This window comes from Styela clava, chromosome 2 (assembly GCF_964204865.1).
Source record: "Styela clava chromosome 2, kaStyClav1.hap1.2, whole genome shotgun sequence".
Taxonomy (NCBI): Eukaryota; Metazoa; Chordata; class Ascidiacea; order Stolidobranchia; family Styelidae; genus Styela; species Styela clava.
This window is the reverse complement of record NC_135251.1, coordinates 19349142-19374181: the sequence shown is the minus strand read 5'-3', so window position 1 is coordinate 19374181 and position 25040 is coordinate 19349142. Positions and strand designations below refer to the sequence as shown.

At 33.7% G+C, this 25040-nt stretch overlaps 2 protein-coding genes across 3 annotated transcripts; one reads left to right on the top strand and one right to left on the bottom strand.

Moving 5' to 3' along the window:
- Positions 1-351: 351 nt before the first annotated feature.
- On the bottom strand, positions 352-17581 carry LOC120335874 (ammonium transporter Rh type B-A-like). 2 transcript variants are annotated; one of them, XM_078109688.1, is made up of 10 exons: positions 17428-17581; positions 6258-6415; positions 5215-5407; positions 3399-3549; positions 2774-2918; positions 2506-2669; positions 2233-2370; positions 1809-1942; positions 1508-1697; positions 352-1218 (listed from the first exon to the last, which is right to left on the bottom strand). In XM_078109688.1, exons 1-10 carry the CDS (start codon positions 17463-17465, stop codon positions 1111-1113), a joined length of 1419 nt encoding a protein of 472 aa, XP_077965814.1. In that variant the 5' UTR covers positions 17466-17581; the 3' UTR covers positions 352-1110. The 2 variants fall into 2 exon arrangements, with proteins under 2 accessions (XP_077965814.1, XP_077965815.1); XM_078109689.1 differs by lacking the exon at positions 17428-17581 and adding an exon at positions 8691-8948.
- A 499-nt stretch (positions 17582-18080) lies between these two features.
- LOC120335876 (ammonium transporter Rh type A-like) lies at positions 18081-24315 on the top strand. The gene is made up of 9 exons (XM_039403497.2): positions 18081-18293; positions 18930-19110; positions 19548-19698; positions 20373-20517; positions 20593-20762; positions 21409-21546; positions 22606-22742; positions 22940-23129; positions 23316-24315. The coding sequence occupies exons 1-9, from the start codon at positions 18137-18139 to the stop codon at positions 23406-23408; spliced, it is 1362 nt and encodes a 453-aa protein (XP_039259431.2). The 5' UTR covers positions 18081-18136; the 3' UTR covers positions 23409-24315.
- Positions 24316-25040: the final 725 nt, after the last annotated feature.

Genomic DNA, 25040 nt, shown 5'->3' with positions numbered 1-25040 from the left:
TGTTCAAAAATTCAATATTCTGTCTTTTTAAACCAAATCTTTGCCTTAAAAGTCATAAATAAGCTCTCTACAATAAATCATTACTGGGAATGAAAGTGCTATCTTGTCAATCTTAGTTTAGTTTAAATTCTTCCTTGAATATTTTCAAAGCAAATCTTTGACCTTAAGGTCAAAAATAGGCTCACCACAGTAAACCATTTCCGAGAATGCAAGTGTTACCTAGGCAGTCCTACCTGAGTTTAAATTATTTGTTGAATATTTGTTTCGTATCACCTAGCTTAGAGCTACATAAATAAATGTGCTACCTTCTCGCCCATTGCTATATCTAAATTAATGAGCTCGAAATCCGTAGACGTTTTTTCAGGAGTTTGATATTTCAAAGTATAGGTAGCAGCGAATGATGAAATGGGATATGAAAAATGATCTACTTGTCGATAATTTTATAAAAAAAAATTCGAGATACTTCGACCTACTAACTGGCCCAACCTGCAAATGCTTCTTATAACTGTACTGCGATATTATCGGCTGTTGCCGCCAATCCTATATAAACACAATTTTAGGTGTGCCATAAACAAATTCATCGAGTATAACTTCCAAAATAGATTGTAATACAATCACCGCAATTGATGATTGATTGAAATCGGATGATGGTGTCATAAAACGCTAATTGTCCGTGCGCACAACCTCTATAATAAAAAAGTGCATCCAAGCGATGCCACCACACGGAACTTGAAACTTGAATCTTCCAGACAAAATATTAATATATCAAAAAATATTGTAAAAAGAATATGATAATTTAGTTGATATTAATATACTCAAAAACGCCGCGTGGACTTATTGTTAATTACATTGATGTCGAAAGTGTTTACTAATGAAGTTTATTTTAGTAGTTAGGAATTGTCGTTTTTCTTATTACAACAATGAATATTTGTGACAGGCTAATAAGGTCATCCATCTTGCGATTCCTGCATTCATAAGCCCGGCGCGAACCTAACAAGTCATGTTACATTATCAGATCACCAATGAAGTAAAGTATAAGACAATTAATTCATCATACACATTTAACGTTAGTGTCATAAAAACGAATGTTTTTTTATATCATCTGTTTGTTTAAATTTGTTGTTCCTGTGCCATTGCTTCGTCTTCTTTACTTGTCCTGGCTTGTAAAGATTCAGGTTTTGTCTCCTCGTTCAAGATCGAAGGCTGATCGTCCACAGCCTGAATGTTGTCAAACATGAATATGAAATATATTAACAATTTGATAAGTTGTTATTCGATGCTTGTCGAGTGAGACAAACTTACATATTCACTATCGCAAGGCATTGGAATCAATCAGAACACATTTATGACTTAAGTTTTTTTTAGGCGCAATCATTTTCGTGTTATAGAATTTCAATTTTATCACATCACTGTTAAGTTTTTATGTTTCAACTAAACGACTTTTGTGGGGATTTTAGATACGCATGTGCCCATTTCGCAGTCTAACCATATATATAATTTGACTTACATCCCAAAATACTGCGTCATCGTAGTAATCATTCTCATCGAGGGCGTCGAAAAGTCCAGGCAACATTTTCAATAAAAATCCGGTGAGTGTTCCGCCAACTAACGCTATCGCTAAAGCAACGACCAAAGCTGCAATCTGATAACCGCCTTGTGTCGTTCCGCTTCGGGAGTCCGGAAATAGTTCGTCGTAACTGCAATCATTAATTTCAATAAGGATTGTTGTTCTTACAATGTCATCGCCAGTTACTTGCTTTTGTACGTTATCTATTACAGGCTGTCATTGAATATATATATATGTTTACCTTTTCTCATATGTCTCTCTTGTAGCAGCAGCACAGACAATTGCACTCAAAACAGCTCCCAAAATACCGGGCATACCGTGAAGATTGTTGACGCCGCACGTGTCGTGAATTTTGGCTTTTTCCGTGAGAATCGGCTGAAGAAAATATAAATCTTAATTTTCCCATTTAGTCAAACAGTAACATTTATTTGAGCACACATGCTTACTACACATAAATGCATTTGCATATTTACATTACAAGTTCAGACTCAGCTAGGTTCTAGTATTTGCTCTATGATATATTTATTTAAATACATTCAAACAGAATTCATTTTGCCGCTAAAAAATTCATAAGAAACTAAACAAAATCTTCCGAATATCAACAAATTATACTAAAAAATTGAAAATTATTTATAGTCGATAGTCCACTTAAGTATAAAGCTCACCTGCAGGTACTTATATCCCAAAGTTGAAACAGTTGCAGCTACCATACCAGCAATTAAAGAACCAAATGGCTGAATCATCAAATCGGCAGATGCTCCCATTATAACGCCACCAGCCAATGTAGCGTTTTGAACATGAACCTTTGAATATTTCAATTAATAATAAAAAAAAGCAAATGGCCATGATTTTAATGGTATTTCAACATATTTACAGTGTAAACAATTATTATTCTGAAATATATAGTTTTTATTTAAATATAATATTATTAAGATTACCATGTCAAGTTTATTGTCTTTGTTGACGATAGAAGATAGAGCAAATGTCATCACTGTACAAGAAGAGAGACTGAGTATTGTGTTGATGACTGCACGGTGGCGCTCGTTGTCAGCAGCAGGACCCGCATTGAAGCTGGGCCAGTACAGCCAAAGAAAAATCGTACCTGAAAATAATGAGTTCAGGGAGTTCGCATGCTGCAATATTGATAATGCGCTTATTTGAAACATTCTTATCAAATATTTTACGCAAATAAAAAGTTTTACCTACCGATCATAGCAAAAATGTCAGAGTGGTAAATGGATGTCTCCTTACTGCTCTGAGTTTGAGCCTTCTTGTAAAGAACTCGAGATACGGCCAAACCGAAGTAAGCACCAAATGCGTGAAGAAAAATTGATCCTCCAACGTCGATAGCCTGTTCATGGTTGAAAGACTCAATATGATATCAGCGGTAGTTTTATTGTAGCATATCAATAAATATCTCATAAAAGTTTTATTTACACTTATTAAATTGACTCCTAGTGACGATGATTATAGGTTTCATGTATATAAAAGCTAAGGCATTTGTTCTTATTGGTTTGACTCAATACTCAACGACAAGGATACAATATATACAGTATATATATATTATATATGTGTATCACCCAAAAAGTGGAGATATTCAACATTTTAGCACACACAGATAAATGAAAATTCCCCACAACATCGCTCTATTTGTGTTCATAATCTCAACATTTCTGAGTTACAAACATGTTCTCACTCATTTATTTCAAGAAGGTGCTGTACAAACAACAACTGAAACGCACAGACAGGTTAGAAAACCTGTATTCATTTGATTTCTCCATATTCTATCCTAACTTTGCATACCCGTGAAACAATATTGCAATATACAAACCTTGAAAATACCGACGCCAACGTAAATGCTGATATTGTAGAAAATGACCTCAAGTGTTGCCATAACAAGAAGTTGGACAGGACTTGTCTTACCCAGCAAAGCGCCAAATGATATGAGAACGGTGGCCACGGCGAAGTCGGCTTCCATGAAACTAATATGCACAAAAAATATTATTGGTTCGTTTGCAATCTGTTATATTTCATAAATAAATTTTACTGAATTACTTACTTTCCTATAGGTCAAATAATTTTAGTTGAAAGTTAACACATACTGTGACGGGGACGAACATGGTATACCAAGTACAACCTTTTATTAGTTCGCATTTTTCGTAAGATGTTGTTTACCAAAAAAGCGCCGTCTTCTACCATCATATTTGCGGTTTTGTAAACCGAAACGATGGCGAATAACCCGGAAGTGTTGTGCAATCCAAGAAAAAATATATACGGTACCACATTTGAGGCTATTTATGAACTATGAAGCGTGAGCGATGAAGCGATACGCATGTATATGGAGCACATAATTTGTATTTCTATTGGAGGATATGAAATAACACCCCAAAAGCTAGTCAACCACGTTCACCAATTATAGTAAAGTATGGTCGAATAGATTCTTTACAATAAAAAAGATAAATTTCAACGAAATTTTTTTATCGGAACAACGTTACCCTTTTTTATGGTTGGATGCTGGTATGTTGATAGGATTACGTTAAAAGCACATTTTTAAGTATATTTCTCGATTACCTGAAACTCAACCTTGAAGATAATTGCAATTTTGGAGTACTATATTGCATTTATTGTCATTTGACGTATTGCAATATAACAGAGTCCTGGCTATAAAAATATCTCCTGCTTTTGGTTATTTTTCAGTTTCCGATTATTTTTTACTTCCTACTCAAATATTTTATCGATTTTTTTGTTACACAAGGTGCTATTGAACAATTTACCGCTAAGGTTTGCCAAATATTGAACTTGAGATTCCTTCAAGGTAAAAATTTAGTCTCTATTCTGTATTATTATGTTAATAAACTTCAATGTTTACAAATTCAATAGTTCAACCTTCAAGTATGAATTTGCTGATGAGTATGGGTGAAGAACAATATCAATTGATTATGCAAATGATAAAGATAATATCATATTCACCCCCCGCATATTAATACTAACTCGCAACAGCCAATTTATTGTATTTTTCCAGTTGGTTAGGATTGCATATACAATGGTAAAATTTATGCACCACTCCATCAACATTGGGGCTTTAGGTATCTCCTTTCACTTTATTCAGGCAATCCCGACTCGATTTGCACGCGATGCCTTGACCCGAACACAATAATTAAACATACAGATATTTTAGTTTAAAACAGTGAGGGATTATCTGCAACAGAGATACCGGCACTCAACGCTAAATTCCAATCTTCGATGGGGAATGTAGTATGAACCCTATACAGGTTCATCAACAAAGGACTGCTGTTAAAATTTTACAGGCAAGGCTACAACAATGAATGACTACTCGAGCTATTCTGAACGTATGGAAGTTTTTTTCTTTATAAAAACGATACAACATTATGATATAGCTTCAAATGATAATCTTCCAGTCAGCATACATATTTGGAGCGAGATACAAACGTATATTAAATAAAACAATTATTTTTTGATTGTAAAAAATTGATAGAAAGTTTTGAACGTGTCAGCGACTTATTTGATATAACATATATATATATATATACATTATTAAAAATACATTCTGTGAACATCTGAAGCTTCCATTTTAAAAATAGTATTATTTGAAAGCGAAGTAAGAAAACATTGGTGAATAAACAAACCTGGTAATATCTAGCAAAATTCTGTCATTTCCAGTTCCAATCATTTTAAAATACCCATTGATGAGTGTCGCCCATTCGATGACAAAACATGTCAGCATAAAATTGAACCCGACTGACCCGAATCCATGGTGAGCAAGAAACGTCATCAGAAATCCAAAACCGATCAATATCATAACGTGAATGTCCTGAAACACTTTATGAAGAAAATTTATTTAATTAGAAATTATTTCAAAAACACTAATCTAGTGTCTAAATTAAATGACCGATATAAAATTCGAAGCTGCTAATGCTTATTGAAAAATTATCGAAATCGTCATTTGAGTCAAAACTATAATTTCTTAATTTCGTATTCAAGTGATTTTTTATAAATTTCTCTCTTTTACATAAATTATAAAAACAAAAATATATGGAGAAAGCTTGGTGATTGCGTGCGAATTACACTTAGAAATCTGATGGAAATCCAAGATTGTGTGAATACTTTTTGAAGTATGAATTCCACGCACAGCTATGATTGTCTCTATAACCTTATAGTATACCTTAAATATTCATATATTATATTTAGAGGTTATTTTGATACCGTGGTTTTTATTCAGCGAGTAAGTAGTGTTCATACTTGACTGAGCACGATCGATTTTAATTCACAGTAATTACATTATACGAAACAAATATTCAAGGAAGAATTTTAATTATTTACTGTGGAGAGCTTATTTTTGACTCTTAAGGTCAAAGATCAGCTTTGAAAATATTCCAGGAAGAATAAACTCAAGTACGATTGACCAGATAGGCCTTGCATTTCCAGAAATTATTTATTCTGGAGAGCTTATTTATGACTCTTAAGGTCAAAGATTTGGTTTGGAACAACAGGTTTTTGTGCGTTTCATATCAGGCGGATTACAATAATCCAAATGATTTACAAGAATCGCCAATACGAAAGCAAAAAACTAAAGACGTAAAGTTGTCAGCAAAACAAGGTCATTGCTTCATGATCATTTTAGGATTATAGAATAATAATCGTTGTAGTTAAGTCGATTTGGTTCACTTACTTGGGTAGAGTGACTCTAATTTAACGTGTTCGGGATCATGATGAGTGTTGTTTGTTTGCTGTGAAGCCGTTGGAGCATAGTCAACGAACAACCCAAACAATACGACGAAAAGAATTTGTGCTATTATCAAGACGGCAGTGGCTTTCCCTCGAGTGTTCCTAAAATTGAGATATTGTGTTATCCCGGTATATATTTTACGAATGAAAATATCAACAAAATAACTTTTTGCAGAGTTTGTATGAGACAGAGGTCTCACTATAGCTTTTTGCTATTTATGTACGAATATTTTACCAAAAAACGTCTACTTCAAGTGATCGCGTATAAATTATCAGCAACATTTGAGACAGTAATCTTTAATAATGGTTACTTTAGGCTTTAGCAATATCAGATTTTTTGAGATTGCATCAGAATCAAATTTTTTGGCTTATTTATGCAAACAACAGTATATTATTTTGCATCGCATGGTAGAAATGTTAAAATTGTCTGTGCCGTGCAAAAACAACCTCATCGAAATGATTTTGTCGTAAGAAGATGAACATTGATAGTATATTGTTTCAATTATTTGCATACATATAAAATGAGTCAAATATATCAGTGGTATGTGAACTTTATGCGAAAATAAAAAACAGTTTGAAAAAAGATGCTGTGCTTTATATTGCTTGGCACACCCTTGGATAGATACTCTTTGGATTGGATAACTCGAATGTCAATGAAAATACCGTCGTAAACAATAATAATCTAGTAATTAACTCATCAGAAAAGATTGTTTTTCAATGAGTTTTCAATGTGCGACAGTGTTGTTTATAAAAATAAATAACATCATCACGTGAATCGAAAAAATCGAACGATCGATTTGATGACGTTTTCCTGGCCCGAGGTCAAAGCAACAACTAATAAATTAGGAACCTTATCCAAACATCCAATAACATAATTATATTATTCATTTTTATCATAGTTCGTTCAACTGATCGGGGTGCATAGAAGTATTTATCAATATTAACAAGGAATGTGTTACAAAGGGTTGTAACACAAATTTTATGGCGGTCAATACTCAGAAGAAAACCTCTGTCGAACACAATGCATACATAGCAAATCAAAAACAGCAATACAAACCACTACATTGTTGGAACTATTTTATTAAAAAAGACTTCCTTCTATGGCGGCGCTGCAGAGCGACCACACCCACACTGGCCAAGCGCTTCATAATAATCTATACAGTCCTTTTTAGCAAGGGCTACGAGAAGCGAGGACACCATAGAAGTTACTGATCCGTAAAACGGTTTTGGTAAAAGTAATAAAAAAGATGATACGGCGCAAAGCGCTCACACGCTCTTATTGAAAATAAGAAATAAATACGAATTTCTTATTTTTTTTAAAATGGAAAAAAAAAATTGAATTTATAATTAATAATAAGTGGCGAATGTTTGAAGCAGTATTTCAGGAATATTGTTATTTAAATCATTGTAATTTGCATACACAAAATTCTGATATATTTATTTATGATGATCATTTAGAGTTCAAGGAAATAATTTTGTTTCTAAATATTAAATGTTATCACTAGGTTTGTTTTGTGAAAACTCAGTGAAAGCTTATTCGTTTCCAAACGCAAGTTACTTCTAAAATGTTATGTCGTTATGTATTTCCAATGTGTCGAATAACATAATATAAACACAACTCAATACAATTTAAAAAATATTTCTGCAATCTGCGAAATCATTTCTGAAACATGAGAACAAAAATACTTGTCTGTAAGTCATGAGCTTATATATATAGAACGATACCTAATATTTTATCAGATAACAATTTATCAATATTGCAGACCATATTGACACTGAGAAATGGATTTCACTAAACAGCATATTAATTTCAAATTAATGCATAATGCACGCTTTAGGCTTGAAGTTACACGTTTGAAGTTTTGCCTAATTCAAGCATTTTAGTTTGGCATATTTAGCGTCACTAGAAGCAAAAACGAAAATATGCACATTCTGAAATATTTTGCATTCCTGAGATTTACAATCGTGGCAACTTCTAAATTTTTGATGTACCAGACTGTAAACCATACTAAAAAATTGCGTCTAAAATTGACTTTTTCCAGATATTTGCTATCAATTGGGTTTCTACGGGAGTAACTTTTTTTATGATTTTGTGACGACCGGTCTGTATGCATACATATAATGCTGTAGCAAGACTCTTTAATCACTTAGGTTTGGATAAATAACTAGAAAATAACTGGTCATTATCATTTTACACTCTTGAAAGGTTGACAAAATTTTTTAAAACTTTTCTCAAAACATGTCATTTTTATTAATTTTTTGTACAATTTGGCACAAAACCTGGAGTTTTGAATGTTTTTATAAAAAAAATTTAAGAATTTCTTCATCTAACTCAACAAATTTTAATTAATAAGAAAGCAAAAATAGAAATACTCACGCAGCCATGTTTTTTTCCCAAAGTTGACTTTAATCAGATTCAAAAATTTAATGTGATCTTGCAAGTTGCCAACCCAAACTAATATAGTTCCAGCCACACACTTCAATATCAACCAATCATGCAGTCACGAAAGAAAAAGAAGAGAGTATCGCTCGAGTAAATTTTTTCTCGCTTTAGGCGTTGGTTCATGGCCCATACAGACATGTATCGCACAATTGTTTCCTCGGAAGCATTAAAGTTCCTTTGTCCAATAACAATTGAATACCTCGCACCAAATTTAGCCGAATTATCAAATAAATAAAGGACGTTGACAATTGCTTTGTAATCTCCCCCTAACCATTGGTAATTATTTAAGCAATCTAATTATCGCAAGGCCTGGTGAAAATTCGAAATTGTCTTTTTAGTTCCAGTACTTCAGCTATAAATTATACTGCTGAATTCAAATTTTTACTGTATCGTTTCCATATTCTATTAATTAAATTTATCATATTGAATACTTATATACGTGATTCGACAATACAGCCCTTTCAGGTTATTAAACAAAACAAACGAGTAGTTTAGTTCACATATTTTCCAGTGCTTCTAGTCGATTCACACAACCCCGTCGTGGTGTGATACAATGTAGGGTTATGCAAAATCAGCAATATCTCGTCCTTCTGATTTCTGATTTTGAGTACGAGTTTGCATTGTCATAAGGGGTTACTATTCTGAATGAAACTATTTTTAAGAATGTTTTCATCGCTCCATATAAAAGAAGGCGATACTCAATGAGTTACGGACTTTGAAAATACTGCTTTCTTTCATCGTGCAATTATGGCATGCGAGACATTTTCATGTGCAATCTACAACATTTCCAGTAACACTGAGATGTCAGTACACTTGCGAAAAGTTTCGTGAAATATTCGCTGAAAACAATGCTCATTACCCGTTGCAATTACCAGTTGAAAAATACATTGATTTGTGATTTTCAACATTGTGTAAAAAACAATGGGAAGTTGATAAACAGAATGGATAAATAACGTCTTCGCATAACTCTTGGAAAAATAAAACGGAAAATCAAGCAGTTATTTATCTTAACCTCTATATATTTCAATTTCAATTTTTTATCAAATGAGTTATATATATATATATATCGTCACGCTAATAACCGAATTGCGTAAGTCATTTTTAGCAGTTTTGAGAAAAACGTAAAAAACTTCCTAATGATATTGTTATGCCATTGAGAGTCAATAATTTGCCATGGTTCAATTTTTTCATCGTAGCCGGATTTAAGTTAATTTGTATGACGCAGTTAAGTGACGTCATAATGGCGCACTGTGACTTAGGCAGAAATGTGTGTATGACTTGGGGACATACGCAATTTTGCAACTTTACTATATGCACCAGTCCTGAAAACTAAACATTCCGAAAACAAATGTAATTCTCAGTATCTACAATGTCTAATCCCCAAAATAGCTAATCAGTTCTAATTACATTAATTTTTTATGTTTAAAAATATATATTTCATCAATGTAACACGTTCTGCACACCCACCGAAATAAGACTAAGATTAAATATAAAGAATAAAACAACAATGCACCCAATATAAAAGTCAACCAAGGTGAATTGGACTCGGACAGTGAATATCACAAGTGCACGCCTTCCTATACTGTAGCATAAATTCAAATTAATACGTGCTAAGCTAGAATCCGAGATGCAAAAACTCGAAAATACTTAGCCGAGGTTATTTTGCCAGTGTGACGTCACAATATTCCTGCGGTAACAATGATAATTCATTATGACGAAACTATTGCACAAATGTGCATGTCAAACTAAATCTCCATTTTTATTGGTTTCGGAATTCTTGAAATAAAATCTGAGTTAACAGACAGGTGCACAGCATTACATAAATACCTATTTTATAAAAAAAACTCAAAATCGCCAAAAATGACTTACGCAATTCGGTTACTAGCGTGACGAATTATGTTGGTGATTATTCCAAAGGGAAGAATAATTTTAATATTTCAATTAGAAAAAAAAAAGTTAGTGGCTAATCTAATAAGTATTTGGTTATATAGACAATATACATAAACAATCGGATTTGAATAAAAATTTGCGGAACCCCCGGACTGTACTGGTGGGTTCCATGAAATTCTGATTGAAAGCCACTGCCATAAAGTCTACTTACAAATTAAAAGTTTTATGCAAACAAAGTATACTGTCCATTTGTTGATGTAGACTAGAAAGAGTAAATAGAATAAAGTTTGGAAAATCACACACAGACCTATTTGATCCTATTCTACTATCCCAGGGCTGGGCAATTATTTTTGCTATGGGTCCCGATGCAATTTCAAAATGAAGTTGCATACCGGGCTAGGTAACGTCAATCTACATTGCGCGTTTTATTAGTATTTTGTCCCAAATTTAAATAAAACAAAGCATAATACCAGACGTATTTACAATATATATTCAAAATATTGTGTATCGAAGAGCTGTCCAGCCTAACAATATCCCGATGTGTTAGCACACGACTCTAAGTGCGACTTATCAAAAGTCTATGGGCAAAATTCACGCTTCGATGACATTGTTCAGCGATCACGTGCAAAAACAAGGGCTAATCATTTCCCCTAAGTTGACTACAGATATCATAATACCAAAGTGATTTTAATGAGATGTGTGTCTTCTTTGCTGCCCCTTTCACAAGTCCTTGAATGTCAGACGTATTTACAATATATATTTAAAATACTGGGTATTGTAGAGCTGACTAGCCTAATGATATCCCGATGTGTTCGCACACGACTCTAAGAGCGACTTATCAAAATTATACGAGCAAAATTCACACTTCGATTATATTGTTCAGTGATCACGTGCAAAAACAAGCGCTAATCATATTTCCTAAGTTGACTCGTTTATATATATATAAATAATATCAGATAATATATACAGTTTTATCATTCTTCTTATACGAAAAAATTATTCCATTAACCTCATTTTCGTCAATGCATGGAGAGTGATTTGAATTATTGAATTATTTTTTATTCAGTAACTAACCGTATACGACGTATATACAATTTCATTCAAATCCGAAATACTTATATCATTCAATTAAAATCAAAATGCGTTTGGGCGCATCATTTTCTCTAATTTCTTTTAAAAAGAAATTATAATATATGATATAAAATTATGTTTAGCACGATGTTATCCTGTTCATGATTTTGTACGTCGACGAAATACCTTTGACATCGGGAGTAGTTCCTTCTTCCTTGTCGAATTTTGCCGACTGACGCGTGATAACTTGAGATTAAGATCTCTCATTATTGGGGAAAGACGTAATTGATGCTACTGTACTGACGATGGATTCTTTTGGTATTCGTGTTGGACGTGAGTTAGCGTCATAATTCAATAATATCAAGAGCTTCCAATAAGCCATCATCACCGCGTCGGTTTGGGTGTAATCAATTCGTTAGGCAACGATAAACAAAAATATATCAGTTTAAAAAAATACGTAGTTTATTAGAAGAAGGATGAGGGCCTTTGTTTCAAAGCAAAAGTTTGAAGGAAAAGTTAAAAGCGTTGAAATATACTTACATTATCGACTTAGCGTGCCACCGAGCACTTTATTTTGGATTTAAATTTTAAAAAATTGACAAGATATTTTTCGATTCAAATCGAAATATAATTCTTAATAAGTGATAGCATCAATTTCGTGACGAGTAAATGTAATATTTGTTTGTACTACCTCAGGTAGTACCAGGTACCACCAGGCAGTACTACCTGCCTGCATAGAAAACTGAGAAAGACCTGTAACGCTATTCTCATTTCGTTTCGTGATATGTCTTAATTGGTGACCGTAAATTTTGAACCCACGCTCATTTGAACCCCTACATTTGCATCCGTATATCCGCGGGTTCAATCTATATGAGGCTGCTAAAACCCATAGGTTAGGGTTAGTATGCGTTCAAATATCGGTAAAAAAATGCAGGTGCAATTGTCGTTGGTTCAAGTTACGGGTTCAAATGTACATGGGTTCAAATGTAATGGAACCAAAATATTCTTTGGCCGAAATAGTCGTGTAATCACAGATATACAAAGCGGAAACCCAATTTAACGACAGAAAACAGTTCGGAAACATGTATAATTTTTAGTTAACCAGGCGATAACGCTGTAAGCAAAATAACATAATCATTTGTGGATCGGACACCGGAAACCCCTAAAATTAAACCTTAGGACTGCCGCGATAAAGTCATTTAATACAAATACGTAAATAAATAGATCATTTGTTACTTATAGACAGTCCGGATGATTATATGGTTCACTAGTGTTTTGTGAGATTTTGTTAGCTCAATATCAGATTAATATCACTGCTTGCAGGCAATGTATAATTTTTTTATGTACTCGGGGTGATATCAGAGGATCTACGAAAATATCTGAATTGACACATGTTATTTACATAACTCCTGTAAACGAGCCTATGTTGCAATTTGTTCATTGGAATATTTCATGTTATAACTACATATTTATAAAATCAACCTGTAATCACTCCGTACGGTATATAATAGCAAATGACGTTTTGTATACCCATTTTGAAACAAAATTGAAGTTAAAACAATAGTTATAAAGCAATACATACATATTCATGATATGACATTATATATATAAGTAAACGACAAAAGTTTCAAGTTACTTATGTTGATATATTTTCTGCTGGCTATAAAAATAATTGTTTTTATTTTTCAAATTCCTAAAATATTTATATGTTTGTAATTTTCGTGAAAATATTCGAGGAACATTCACGAACATTCGCACCGCGAGAAAATGAACCAATAGGTGCAATGTACTTGGGTGCAGGGAGGAGTTGGCAGGTGCGTCATTCCTGGTTGACGTTTACAGGTGAAAATGTAAGGATGACAGTTAGATACCAATATAAGGAAGAGGGGGGAAGCGAAATAATACTTAACCCACGCCTTTTAAAAACAAATCAAATCAACCAACGATTTCGTGTTGCACTATTTTTTCCACTCACAAAAAAAAAACATATATATATTGCAGTACTTGTGCCATCGAATCCATTGCTTATTTCCCCCATAGATATCAAAGAATAAAATTACTATATCATCAAAACGATACGGTATGCAGATTTCAGACACTCAACCTCAGGAGGTGCGTTAAAAGCCTTATTTCCCTATAGCTGTCAAAGGATAAAATTGCTATATCATCAAAACGATACGGTATGCAGATTTCAGACACACAACCTCAGAAGGTGCGTTGAAAGCCTTCTATTCTAAACATTGGCGGTGGCGTTAAAAGACCTATAGGCATCATCAAATTGAAATATGCTTGAATGAATTAACAGTACCGCATGACATGAATTTGCTTGAGACAACTTGTACTGTAGAATATATTTTGAAGCGCTCTCGCGGGCTGACTTCGCTGAAGGGATTTGTGGATTGTTTTGATATTAAAAACGCTACTGCTAGCGCATCGACACGAGTAAATGACGGAAGCACAGAGAACATTTTAATTGTTAAAGTTTGTTTATTATCAAAATTTATTTACTAGTCAGTGATTTAAATATTTTATGCTTTCAGAAAATGCCTCGATGACGCACCATCGCCTCAACATACATACAAGTTGGCAGCTGATATCTCTATTCCCTGGGTCCTGTCAGAGTCTGTGTCATGTTTTCCTGAAGATTTAATTAAAAAATGTTGTTTGTTCGTTTCCTTACTTAGATCATAAACATCACCCATTGTCATCAAGTTGTCGAGCAACAATCAACGTGTGGTGCAATGATCTCTTTGGCATGTAAGATAAGATCCTAATATATTAAACAGAGTTCTCGTCAAATTATCAAATTTGTTGTATTTCGGTGCCGCATTCCTAACCGCACATAATAAACACGATACAAAGTGTATTGCTCAGTGATTTTCAACCGGTTTAAACAGCAGGAGATGTTTTATAACATGAATTACATGAACACAAAAAGTTTGAATCCAATTACCTAATAGTTATCTCGATTGGTTTCGACATCGAAGAGAAATAGCGAAAAGACCTAGCAGCTAAGCGAATTCCAATTTAGGTCCACAAAAAACTAAAGTACAAATATATTTTTTTGAACTCGCTGAACGCTGAAATAACGAAGAGAATCATCCAAGATACCTGAAGGTAGGTGGAAAAAGCAATAACATTTAATGTGACAATAGCGCTTTCTATACTCAACGTTTTCAGTTTTACTCTTCAAATACATATCTACCTTCCTGACAGAAATATCACATATAAAGTCCAGTAAGTATTATGAATAACGTTGGCAAATTGCCTGTTATATACTGACAAATCTTAACGACTAACTAAATTTCTTTTGTGATGTCATCAAACATCAACGAAAGATTTCGAGATGTCAAATATTGAGCTGTTACTTCTTATTATAATGCAATCGACTTAATTTAAAACCAAATACCTGCTTATTGTTTCGTAATTAGTTCTATTTGTTATCATAGGATGTGCTGATTAACAAAAAAAATGAGACAAAAGACGCGAAAATTACAATTGTTTTTATATATGACACTAAATTGTACTAATATTTTTAACGATTCCGTTAAACAGAATTTATTTTTTACTGTGAGATTAATTTTAGAGGAAACCGTATAGCATTAATAATATGTTGCATTTTGTAAGATAATGTCCAATCATGCGGGACATTTTTATCGCGCGATTGGCCGAGAGGAATTCTTTAAAAATGCCTGAGATTATCGCTTCGGGCTAAACTTTGTTTTACTTTCAGTGTGTCTGTTGATACGCCCTCATAACAATCGTAGCTCAGAAATTTTGGTGTTGCACTGATATTCTTCTCCAATATTTACTGGCAGGTTATTGTTGGTAGAAGGCAGTACAACTAAGCTGAATTATCGTTAAGTTTGCACAACATTTCGAGACAGCCATCAGATGAATAAAACATGACAGAAATAAAATAAAAAAAACTATATATAATTAGATTAAATTTGCTAATTTAAGCTCTAATTTAATATATTTTGCAATTCGATTTTCAACCCAGTGTATTAAAGTACGCCCACTGAAAAATTGATTCGAGAGTTTGTATATCCGCTATACATTACAAGCAATAGCTGTAAAAATGGAGGATCATAAGAATTATGGATGCCACTTTCGTATCGGCGATCTCGCGCCATTAAACCCATTCTCATAGAATTCAGTTCCTAACCCTGTCATCGATGGGTTAGGGTTAGGTTAATACTAAAATCACTTCGATCACACAACCGTTGAGATTGCATACCAAAGTGGCACGGAATTATGTTACCTTTAACTGAATTAATGGTTATATATGGAGTAATTTATTTCTAAATTAGGAGATGTTACGCCATGAATATTTGTATCTGGGATAGTAAGTATGTTATGCTAGCACGGCTCAAATGCACTTGTAGTTGCACAATAAAGATAATGTGTGATACTCATATAAATCGTGTGCATTGAATTTAACACAAATTAAGCAAGAAATCAGTTTTTAAATCACTGGAAGCGGTGTTGTTATACTAACACTTGGTAACCAACTCGAGAATACTGTACCCATATTAGTGTGTACGCTTTATCATAACGATATAAACGGTGGCGGAACTCTGCCATCTGACATCTGTATGGGGTGATAATCCATAAAGTATCGTACTGTGTTTCTACTCAAGGATTCCATAGAGTGCCAAGTGTGAACATATATTAAATTAGTATAGGGTATGATTGTAGGTCAGCGGTAAAGGCGCTGGATTAGCAGAAACTTAGTCCAAGTCGTGCAGAAACGTTTTGCAATGCTTGCAACAGTATCAAAAGTAGATAAATTTCCTATTTTATTTTGAACGACTCCCGATAAGTGTTTACCCATTATTAATCTTATCTAATCCTTCGCCACACGTGCAAAAACGCAGTAACGCGTATCGAATATGATTCACGATTGGCTGCATATGAGTACAATTATCTTCGAATAGACGTAGAACTTCGTGCGGTAAATGAGATATTATTACACATGGTTTTCAAAGAATTTCAAAATCTTAAAGATAAACCACAAATGTCAAGCTAAGCATCTGCCATAAACTAGTACGATAAGAAAAACAGGAAAGATCTGATAAAAGCTCGTACTGTGGAACATATGGGAAGATTCACGTTCTAATCTTTGGAAAAAGTTGTCAAAGCTACCGCAAATAGGTCTGTAAATTATTGTTCATACTCCCCACTTGTCTACAACCCTTAGTTTGTAAATTTATATACATTTGTAATGCAATGAATGCTGCCGGGAAATATAGCGTATTATGACGGTTCATATGCCATTAGCTCATGCTTCAGAAAGTGAAATATATCAGCGATATATGTCATAAGATGTAATATGATTCAATCTATCAACTTATTTGTTTAAAAATCGCCTCCATTGCTCTACATATATGTTAATGCACCAGCAATACAATAGGTAGCACCAGATGCTATATTATTTTTAACATATTGCGCCCATTGCGGTAAGTACTCTGCGTGTGGGCACATGATCCCGAATATTAAGAATATCTACGATACTACTCGTCAATGCCCAAATAAATATAAAATTATCGGATTCGCCTCTTTACCTCAGTTGAAAACATTTGTTTAAGTTGAGGTTCAAGTTTCTTGTTAACAGAAAATGATAAAACAAAAGCAAAAAATGTTTCAAATCCCATCTATGTTATACAGTATCAAATAAAGTACCATACAATTATTTTAATTTACTCACGTATTGTAAGCTTCTCTTTGCCTTTGCTTGAGACCCATTTTCTGCAATATGCTACTTGGTTATTGCATCGTTTAAACTTAAAACTAATAAAATCAAAAGCATTAATATTATATCGTATTTTAGGCGTTTTGAAGCGAGAAATAGCGGCCAATACTACTGTCAAAGTAGATGCGTAAATGAGTAACTTTTATTCAGTCGTATCTCGGATCATTCGCATCGTATTTGAGTGCTCAGCAACATACCAATCATGATATTGCACGCTTTATACTATATAGCGGAGGTTTGATCTGATTGGCCCAAATGAAGGGTTCGTATACCCGCCCATAAAAAGTAACAAAAGCATTGAGTTTGTATAGAATAATGTTAATTAAATGATAAAAAGTGACTCACTTTGAACTAAACTAGGAATATGTAGAAATCATAACGCTGAAAGACTAGCAATAGAATAACCGCACCTTATTTACTACTCGCATTTGAGAATCGCTATCCATAAGTAATGCCGAACAGCTTCGCTCTATCTTTGCATTTCTAGTTAATTTGGCACATTTTTTTGCTGACCCGGCATCTTTTGTTGGTTTATCAATTGTTGAATGGGCTATCAGCTGCGCCGTTGAGCAAATATTTGTTTCCAATCATATCTGTCACGTTCTACGATTCAAAGTGAGAATTTTGTTGCATTTTATAGTTGGTTATACACAAGCTTGTCAGTATGATTAAGGATATGAAGTTCAGTATTTTTCTGCTACTGTTGCAAGTTATTTTCATCTTCATGTACGGTTTTTTCGTTGAGTACGATGAAGTAGCTGGACCGAAAACCAACCAAAGTTCTGCAGAAGACAACAGACAATTTGAAATTTTATATCCAAGTACGATTACTTTCTTTTTGTAACAGTTTTCATAGGCTAAAAAAATCAATTGATTTATATTTAACAGCTTAAAACAATTCTTTAACCCGAACAATTCAATAACAGCGGTCATGGAATCTTGTTAGTGTAACGTTTTTGGAAAACAACATGTCCAGCTTCTCAATTTAATTTTTAATTCAGCTTTGCATGCATATCCAGCAATTTCCCCCAAAATTTTATACATATCTATTTGCCACGCGTAGATTTTTTTTAGACGAATTGCTACCTGTGAAGTTAGTGTATGTTAGACTCAATGGGCTCTCACAGGCTTTTCTTGAATTTTGAATACAACAAGGTCAATGATGTCTTTGACGAGTTGACGTGAAACGTAAATACGTAAATTTGAGTGAAATTAGGCCAACAGGACAATTTCACGTACAACAACTAACAACGCTTGTATAGTGTAGAGATATTGATTATACGACAGGAAATCGTTCTCATTCATTGAACTTTTATTATTTGGTCAGTCCCCATCTGACATGACATATCTTCAAACAATTTAAACAATATTAATATTGTTTTGCAATAATAAAATTTGATATTTATTTTTAGTTCATACGACATTTTGGCATTTATCCGATAATTTCTATATTTCAGTGTTCCAAGATGTACATGTGATGATCTTCGTCGGTTTTGGATTTTTGATGACATTTCTTAAAAGATATGGATACGGAGCGGTCGGGTTCAATCTTTTGCTGGCAGCTTTTGTCATTCAATGGGCAATATTGATGAGGGGATCACTTACCGCAGAAAGCAAAATTCACCTATCCGTGGAAACGTAATAAATTTTTCAAGAGATATATAGATTTATTATCTCTACTACATTGTTTTACTTAGTATTCACTTTCAGCTCTGCTTCTAATTGAAACCCCTGTGAAGTGTCTTTCTTCATATTTTGCATAACGACCCTAGTAGAAATTGGAAACTTTTCAGAGTCAAAGGACAAAAACTAAGAAATAATCGCATTGAACAAATATTTTAACTCGTATTCTGGATGTAGCGGATAAGTGGGTTGTGGAAAACCTGCATTTTCAAGAGTTCTGAGGGCGAGACTTAGTATTTAGCATTTCATTTTATTCAATTTCGAGTCATGATCGCGTCACTGCTCGCTTATTAAAACTAAGTTTGTTGCAATAGATTATAACGGCATTGAACGAATCTGAAATTTTGAAGCTATAGTTAGTATAGTGTTAAAACTACAATTTTGAACTTCAGGATAATGAACGCAGATTTTGCTGCCGGTGCGGTTTTGATTTCATTTGGAGCAGTTCTCGGTGTTTTGAGTCCGATCCAATTATTGGTTATGGCTCTGCTTGAAGTAGCCGTCTATGCAGTGAATGAATATATCATCGTTGAACATCTGCATGTGAGTTGAAATTATTGGTGTTGTAGGATTAGATGGATATTGAGTTTAAATAAACACGTACATTAGGTTCTTTAATACTACGCCAGATAGTCATGCTACTTTTACACAGTTACGGGCACCCTTTTGGGATTAAAAATGAAAAAAAAAATGGGGAAAATATTTTATGCAAACGAAAGAATCTCTTCGACTTGCTATGTATAACCGTATCAAAGAAAAATAAACAATTCAAAAATGATCATTTAAAACAATAAGTCATCATTACGGTATAGACTTGAATGATCATGATTTATAGTATTATAGTACACGCTTATATATAACGCGTATGATTTTACCAGACATGTCACTCAACTTACAGACTTGCAATTAAAATTTATTCAATTCAGTTCTACTTTTATGATTGATGTTATAATTACGTGCGATCAATAAAAAAAAACGAATGCTTTGTCGTAAAGGACAAAATTATTTCAAATTCTAGTCCAACATCAGGCTTCCAAAGAAATAATTTTTCGGGTTAACCTTTGCATTTTTGGGTTCATCCATAGCACGTTATTAAATGATGAATGTCCTCACAATTGTGTTTTGAATGCATAACGACTGATTTAATCAATTTATCCGAATGATAAATGTTAGGTACTCACAACAAAAGCCATCTCCATTTACTTTTTTTATTCAAGATTAATGACATTGGTGGGTCTTTAATCATTCACTCATTTGGTGCCTACTTTGGCCTCGCAGTCTCTGTCATGCATTGGAAGAAACGATTAGTGGACAATCAAAAAGAAGAGTCAGTATATCATTCAGATATGTTTGCAATGATAGGTGAGACAATATTTCAACTTGCAACTGAATTTATTCAATCGATGTAACATTATTTTCCTTATTTCATCACTATAGGAACGCTGTTTCTCTGGCTTTTTTGGCCGAGTTTCAACGGTGCTTTGGCGGCATCCCATTCTGTGGTAGCCCAACGATGTGTTACGAACACTCTGTATTCCATCGTTGCTTCAACGATCGCTTCTTTCGCCATATCTTCAATTATAGATAAAAAGGGAAAACTGTCTATGGTAAGTTGTAACATAAATTAAGTGGTCAGGTGGATGAGTCCATATAGCGAACTCGGGCCAATTAAAATAATTTGTCAGATTTACTGCTTTAAATATTTTAATAGAGCAGATTGCTGGCTTATAAATTGGTCAAATTAAATTTTTAACTTAACTTCATATTGACTTGAACAAGGCGAATGTATGTATAAATTTAACCGTTATCTCTTATTCCAAGACTGCAAACTGTAAGAAGCTGAAATCTTATCCGTATAACCAACTAAAATTAAATCGAACATGTCATGGGTTTTTGAAATACATCAATGCTTCAATAAATGATCCAGTTAGACAGAATGCCATAAACTCGATTTCACAACTATACAGCTTGTAGGGGGATTTGACGTTTATATACTTTTATATATGGTCAATCAGATATAATATGTAGCCGACCAAGTGTGTCATACATCAAACAAGGGGTTGCATATACAACCAATGGATTTTTATGTATAGTCTGCGACGCACTACTTCACGGACATTGGTTATTTTATAAACAATGGGCAATGTGTTTTAAAAAAAAGTTTACCTGACGTTGGAATGGCATACAAAAGTACAGTTTAATTGTTTTAATTTTAATCTACAATATTGAATCGATTTTATTTTTTATTTTTAGGTTCATGTGCAAAATTCAAGTTTGGCAGGAGGTGTTGCGGCCGGAGCGGTTGCAAACTTGGCCACAGGACCGATGGGCGCATTGCTGATTGGTACATGCGCTGGTATAATCTCCGTCGCTGGATACAAATACGTCACGGTAACGCAAGCTATTGCAAAACAGGGAAAATTACTGAAAACTACCTTGAAATATTTGTACCAATTTCTGGTCACGTCAACAACAAAATATTAAAATCTCACTTTAAAAATAACTCTTCAGAAGAAAGGTTACGCATGCGTTGAGTTCCCAATATGCAAGTTAATAAAATAACTAAATCGCTTGGATTTACTAAATTAATTTACAACATAATAGTATAACTGTGAGTTGGTTTATGAGACACTAAACAAGATTAAACTTTCCTGACGGAAGAACTTTTTTAATTGTATTGCCGCAACACATAATCGCATTCCAAAAACTGCTCACCAAAAGCTAAGCAACGGCAATGTATTTGCAGCCATTGCTTTTTCATCTTTAATCCACATAATTGCAAATGAAGCTAGAGGTTTATGTAAAACTGATTTATGAACCCAAATTCTTAGCCTAATACCTAAACTAACCTAAGGCTTATACTTATCTCTAGTATATACTCTGTGGTTCTGCGGATGAGAAATCCGTCAGCACCCTTATTTTGTAAACTACAGTAAGAGCATGTTGTTTTGCAAAGATTGCAAACAAAGGAAATGAGAAGATGATTTTTTTGATATTTTAACACATCAACAATTTATTATTATATTAATACTCGCAGCATTCACGATCTTTGCTCATTCTGATGGATTTATTAAAATTTATGGTATATTGAAAGGATTTTTATAGCACAAGCTTGTTTTTTTTCATCATTAGAACTCGTGGTGTCATCTTACGTTTTGATGGTTTCTATGTTCAATAAACAAGTCCTGTTGTTTTTGTGTGAACTCAAATTCAAAATACGTAGTCTTGACAACGAACATGTCTGGCTAGAAAAAACGTTATCTCGTGACCCAGTAAAGTTGACAGAGCGTGGCAATACTGACTCAGTATTTTCAACCGTAATAACTCTGTGCTGTTGGCGTCTTTTTATTAAATTGCGTAATCTTGAAAAAAAAAGTGTGGAATAACACTTGAAAAATATCTTTTCACTGAATAATGCAATTCTAATGTTTTTACTTTCATACTTTACAGCCCACGTTTGCCAGAGCGTTCCATATTCATGACACATGCGGTGTTCATAATCTTCATGGAATGCCAGGAGTAATGTCTGCGTTCATTGCCGTTGTTATGGCGAGATTTATGTCCCCAACGACCTTTTCGCCTGAAGAGTAAGTACTATATTGTCTTATCCAACAATTATTTTCATTATTCTGAAATGATAGGATAGTTTAACGGAGAGCGATATGTTATCAGTTAATCGCTCGAAGGTCAACTTTGTTTTAATATATCAATGTCTAACATATTTTCCCTAAAGAAATGGTTTTATTGCAACTGACTCAAAACATTGAAACTATTATTTTTGCAGGCTTGCAATCGTCTATCCCAATGTCAAGGACGGAAATTTCCAGCACCAAGCAAACATGCAGATGGCCGGATTGGCAGTGACTTTAGGAACTTCCATTGTCGGAGGTGTTCTTACTGGTCTAGTATTAAGGGCACCTTTCATTGATTCAGCAGACGAAAACAACCTGTTTGAAGATTCCAAATACTGGATCGTAAGATAGTTTTCTCCATGCTATAGATGTTTAGATCTCCACGCTATAGAATATAGATGTTTATCAGTTAGCCAGTAAGCCGAATATTTTTATCGGGATCGGAATACAGATCGAGTTGCTTTTGTGACGAACGAACAACACATGCTTACTAGTATGCAATTATGCAAATATTTTGTATTTTTCTAGACTGATGAAAGCGATCGTGACTCTCCAGAACCAATGAATGAAACTGCCATACCTTTGGCTCCCTCCAACGGAGAAACAGTTGCTGAAGAATAAAATTCACCAGTTATACATTTCATCAACTAACACGAGCCCATCTGTGGTTATGAGGAATGATGTTGTCAAGATTATCGGACAATAACAGAGGAAAACTTAATTGACTTCACAACTGTAATAACAACAGATATAATACCAGATACCTAAACATTGAATCGCGTCCTTGAGAATTTCAGTGCGTAACTGATTACTCATAATCTTGTATAATCCCATGTTTTTCATTGATCATTTTCATTTTAAAGGCCTATGAACTTTCACGATAATTGTTTTCACTTATACAACAAATTTAACTCGGATGACATTTTACTCCTTGCTAATGCTAATAAATGTAACAAAAGCAAAATTACAACTCCACCGCTCAAGTTTTTTTCTGTTGTGAATATGAATAAGAAATGCACATCTTTTTGAATCATTATCGCACGATTCATTACGACTTTGACAGATTGGGAAGTTCTGAATATGACGTGACATTTAAAAATGTATAATATTATATTATAAACAAATCTTCTGAAATTCATTCAAAAATATTTTCATATCAATTTCTGGAGACAGAGAAATAGAGTGTAAGAGTGAGGGAGAGAGATAGAGGAACAAAATGTTTGCTATTTCAATTCTATACTCATTCCAGGTCCAGAATATTTGCGCTAAAATTGAATTGAATTACGGAGTCTTTATTACAAAATAAATTAAAAAATGATTAATAAAAAGAAATAGCTATATCCGTGAGTCTTGTAATTGTAATTTATTCTCTAGTATAATTTTAAGTAAGCAGTTTTTATAGAACCTTTAAATTAAACGACGCTCCAAGGTGTGTTATTGATCAATTAGCTTAATCAAGTATGTGCGTGATTTATTCTGAATTTACTTTAAATTATAAATTTGAAATAAAAAAAATTTATTAGTGGAATTACATAGATTCAGAATTATGGGCGTTCGAGTGCATCAAAAATTGCACGCTATCCTTGTTCCTATTAAACTTGTACAGTGGTTCCGACCAACTATACCTGCAAAGTGTATGCCTCTGGCACGATTGAATTCTTCTTTTTTTTAAAGAAATTCAAACAATATGCTTATGAAGTAATAACAAAACTACGTATTTGCGAATGTTCAGTTCGAACACTCCGAGTTTTGCGTGTCAATGATTAAATCCCAGTGTACATCATTGTCCACTGTCGAGTCACGTTATTTACGCGAGCGTTTCGATACTGGACAAATTACGTAAAAGGTGTTGAATCATAATCCGCATAATCCCGTGTTGCCCAATTTTGGGGCATTTGCAGTGAAACATATATTGTTATGCCTTTTTCATCACCATTTAACTTTATGTTTGGACGATTTCCTGAAAACTGACTTTTCCTGGATTGCTATGAATAATTCTTTCACCAAACCGAGATAAATGAAAATGCGCGCTTCAAAGTTCCTGTATTGCACAAAAGAAAGATCCATTTCCAGCCTTGATTTCTTGACTTGTATTCCATGGTATTTTTCACAACTTGAACGACGAGCAGACCAGGAAGGACGGAATGGGTTATGAATAAAAGAATGTACAGGTTAGGATACAAAAATCCGATATTGTCTTTAATTACCACACAATCTTATGATATCGGCTCTCGGTGATCAAATATAATAAAA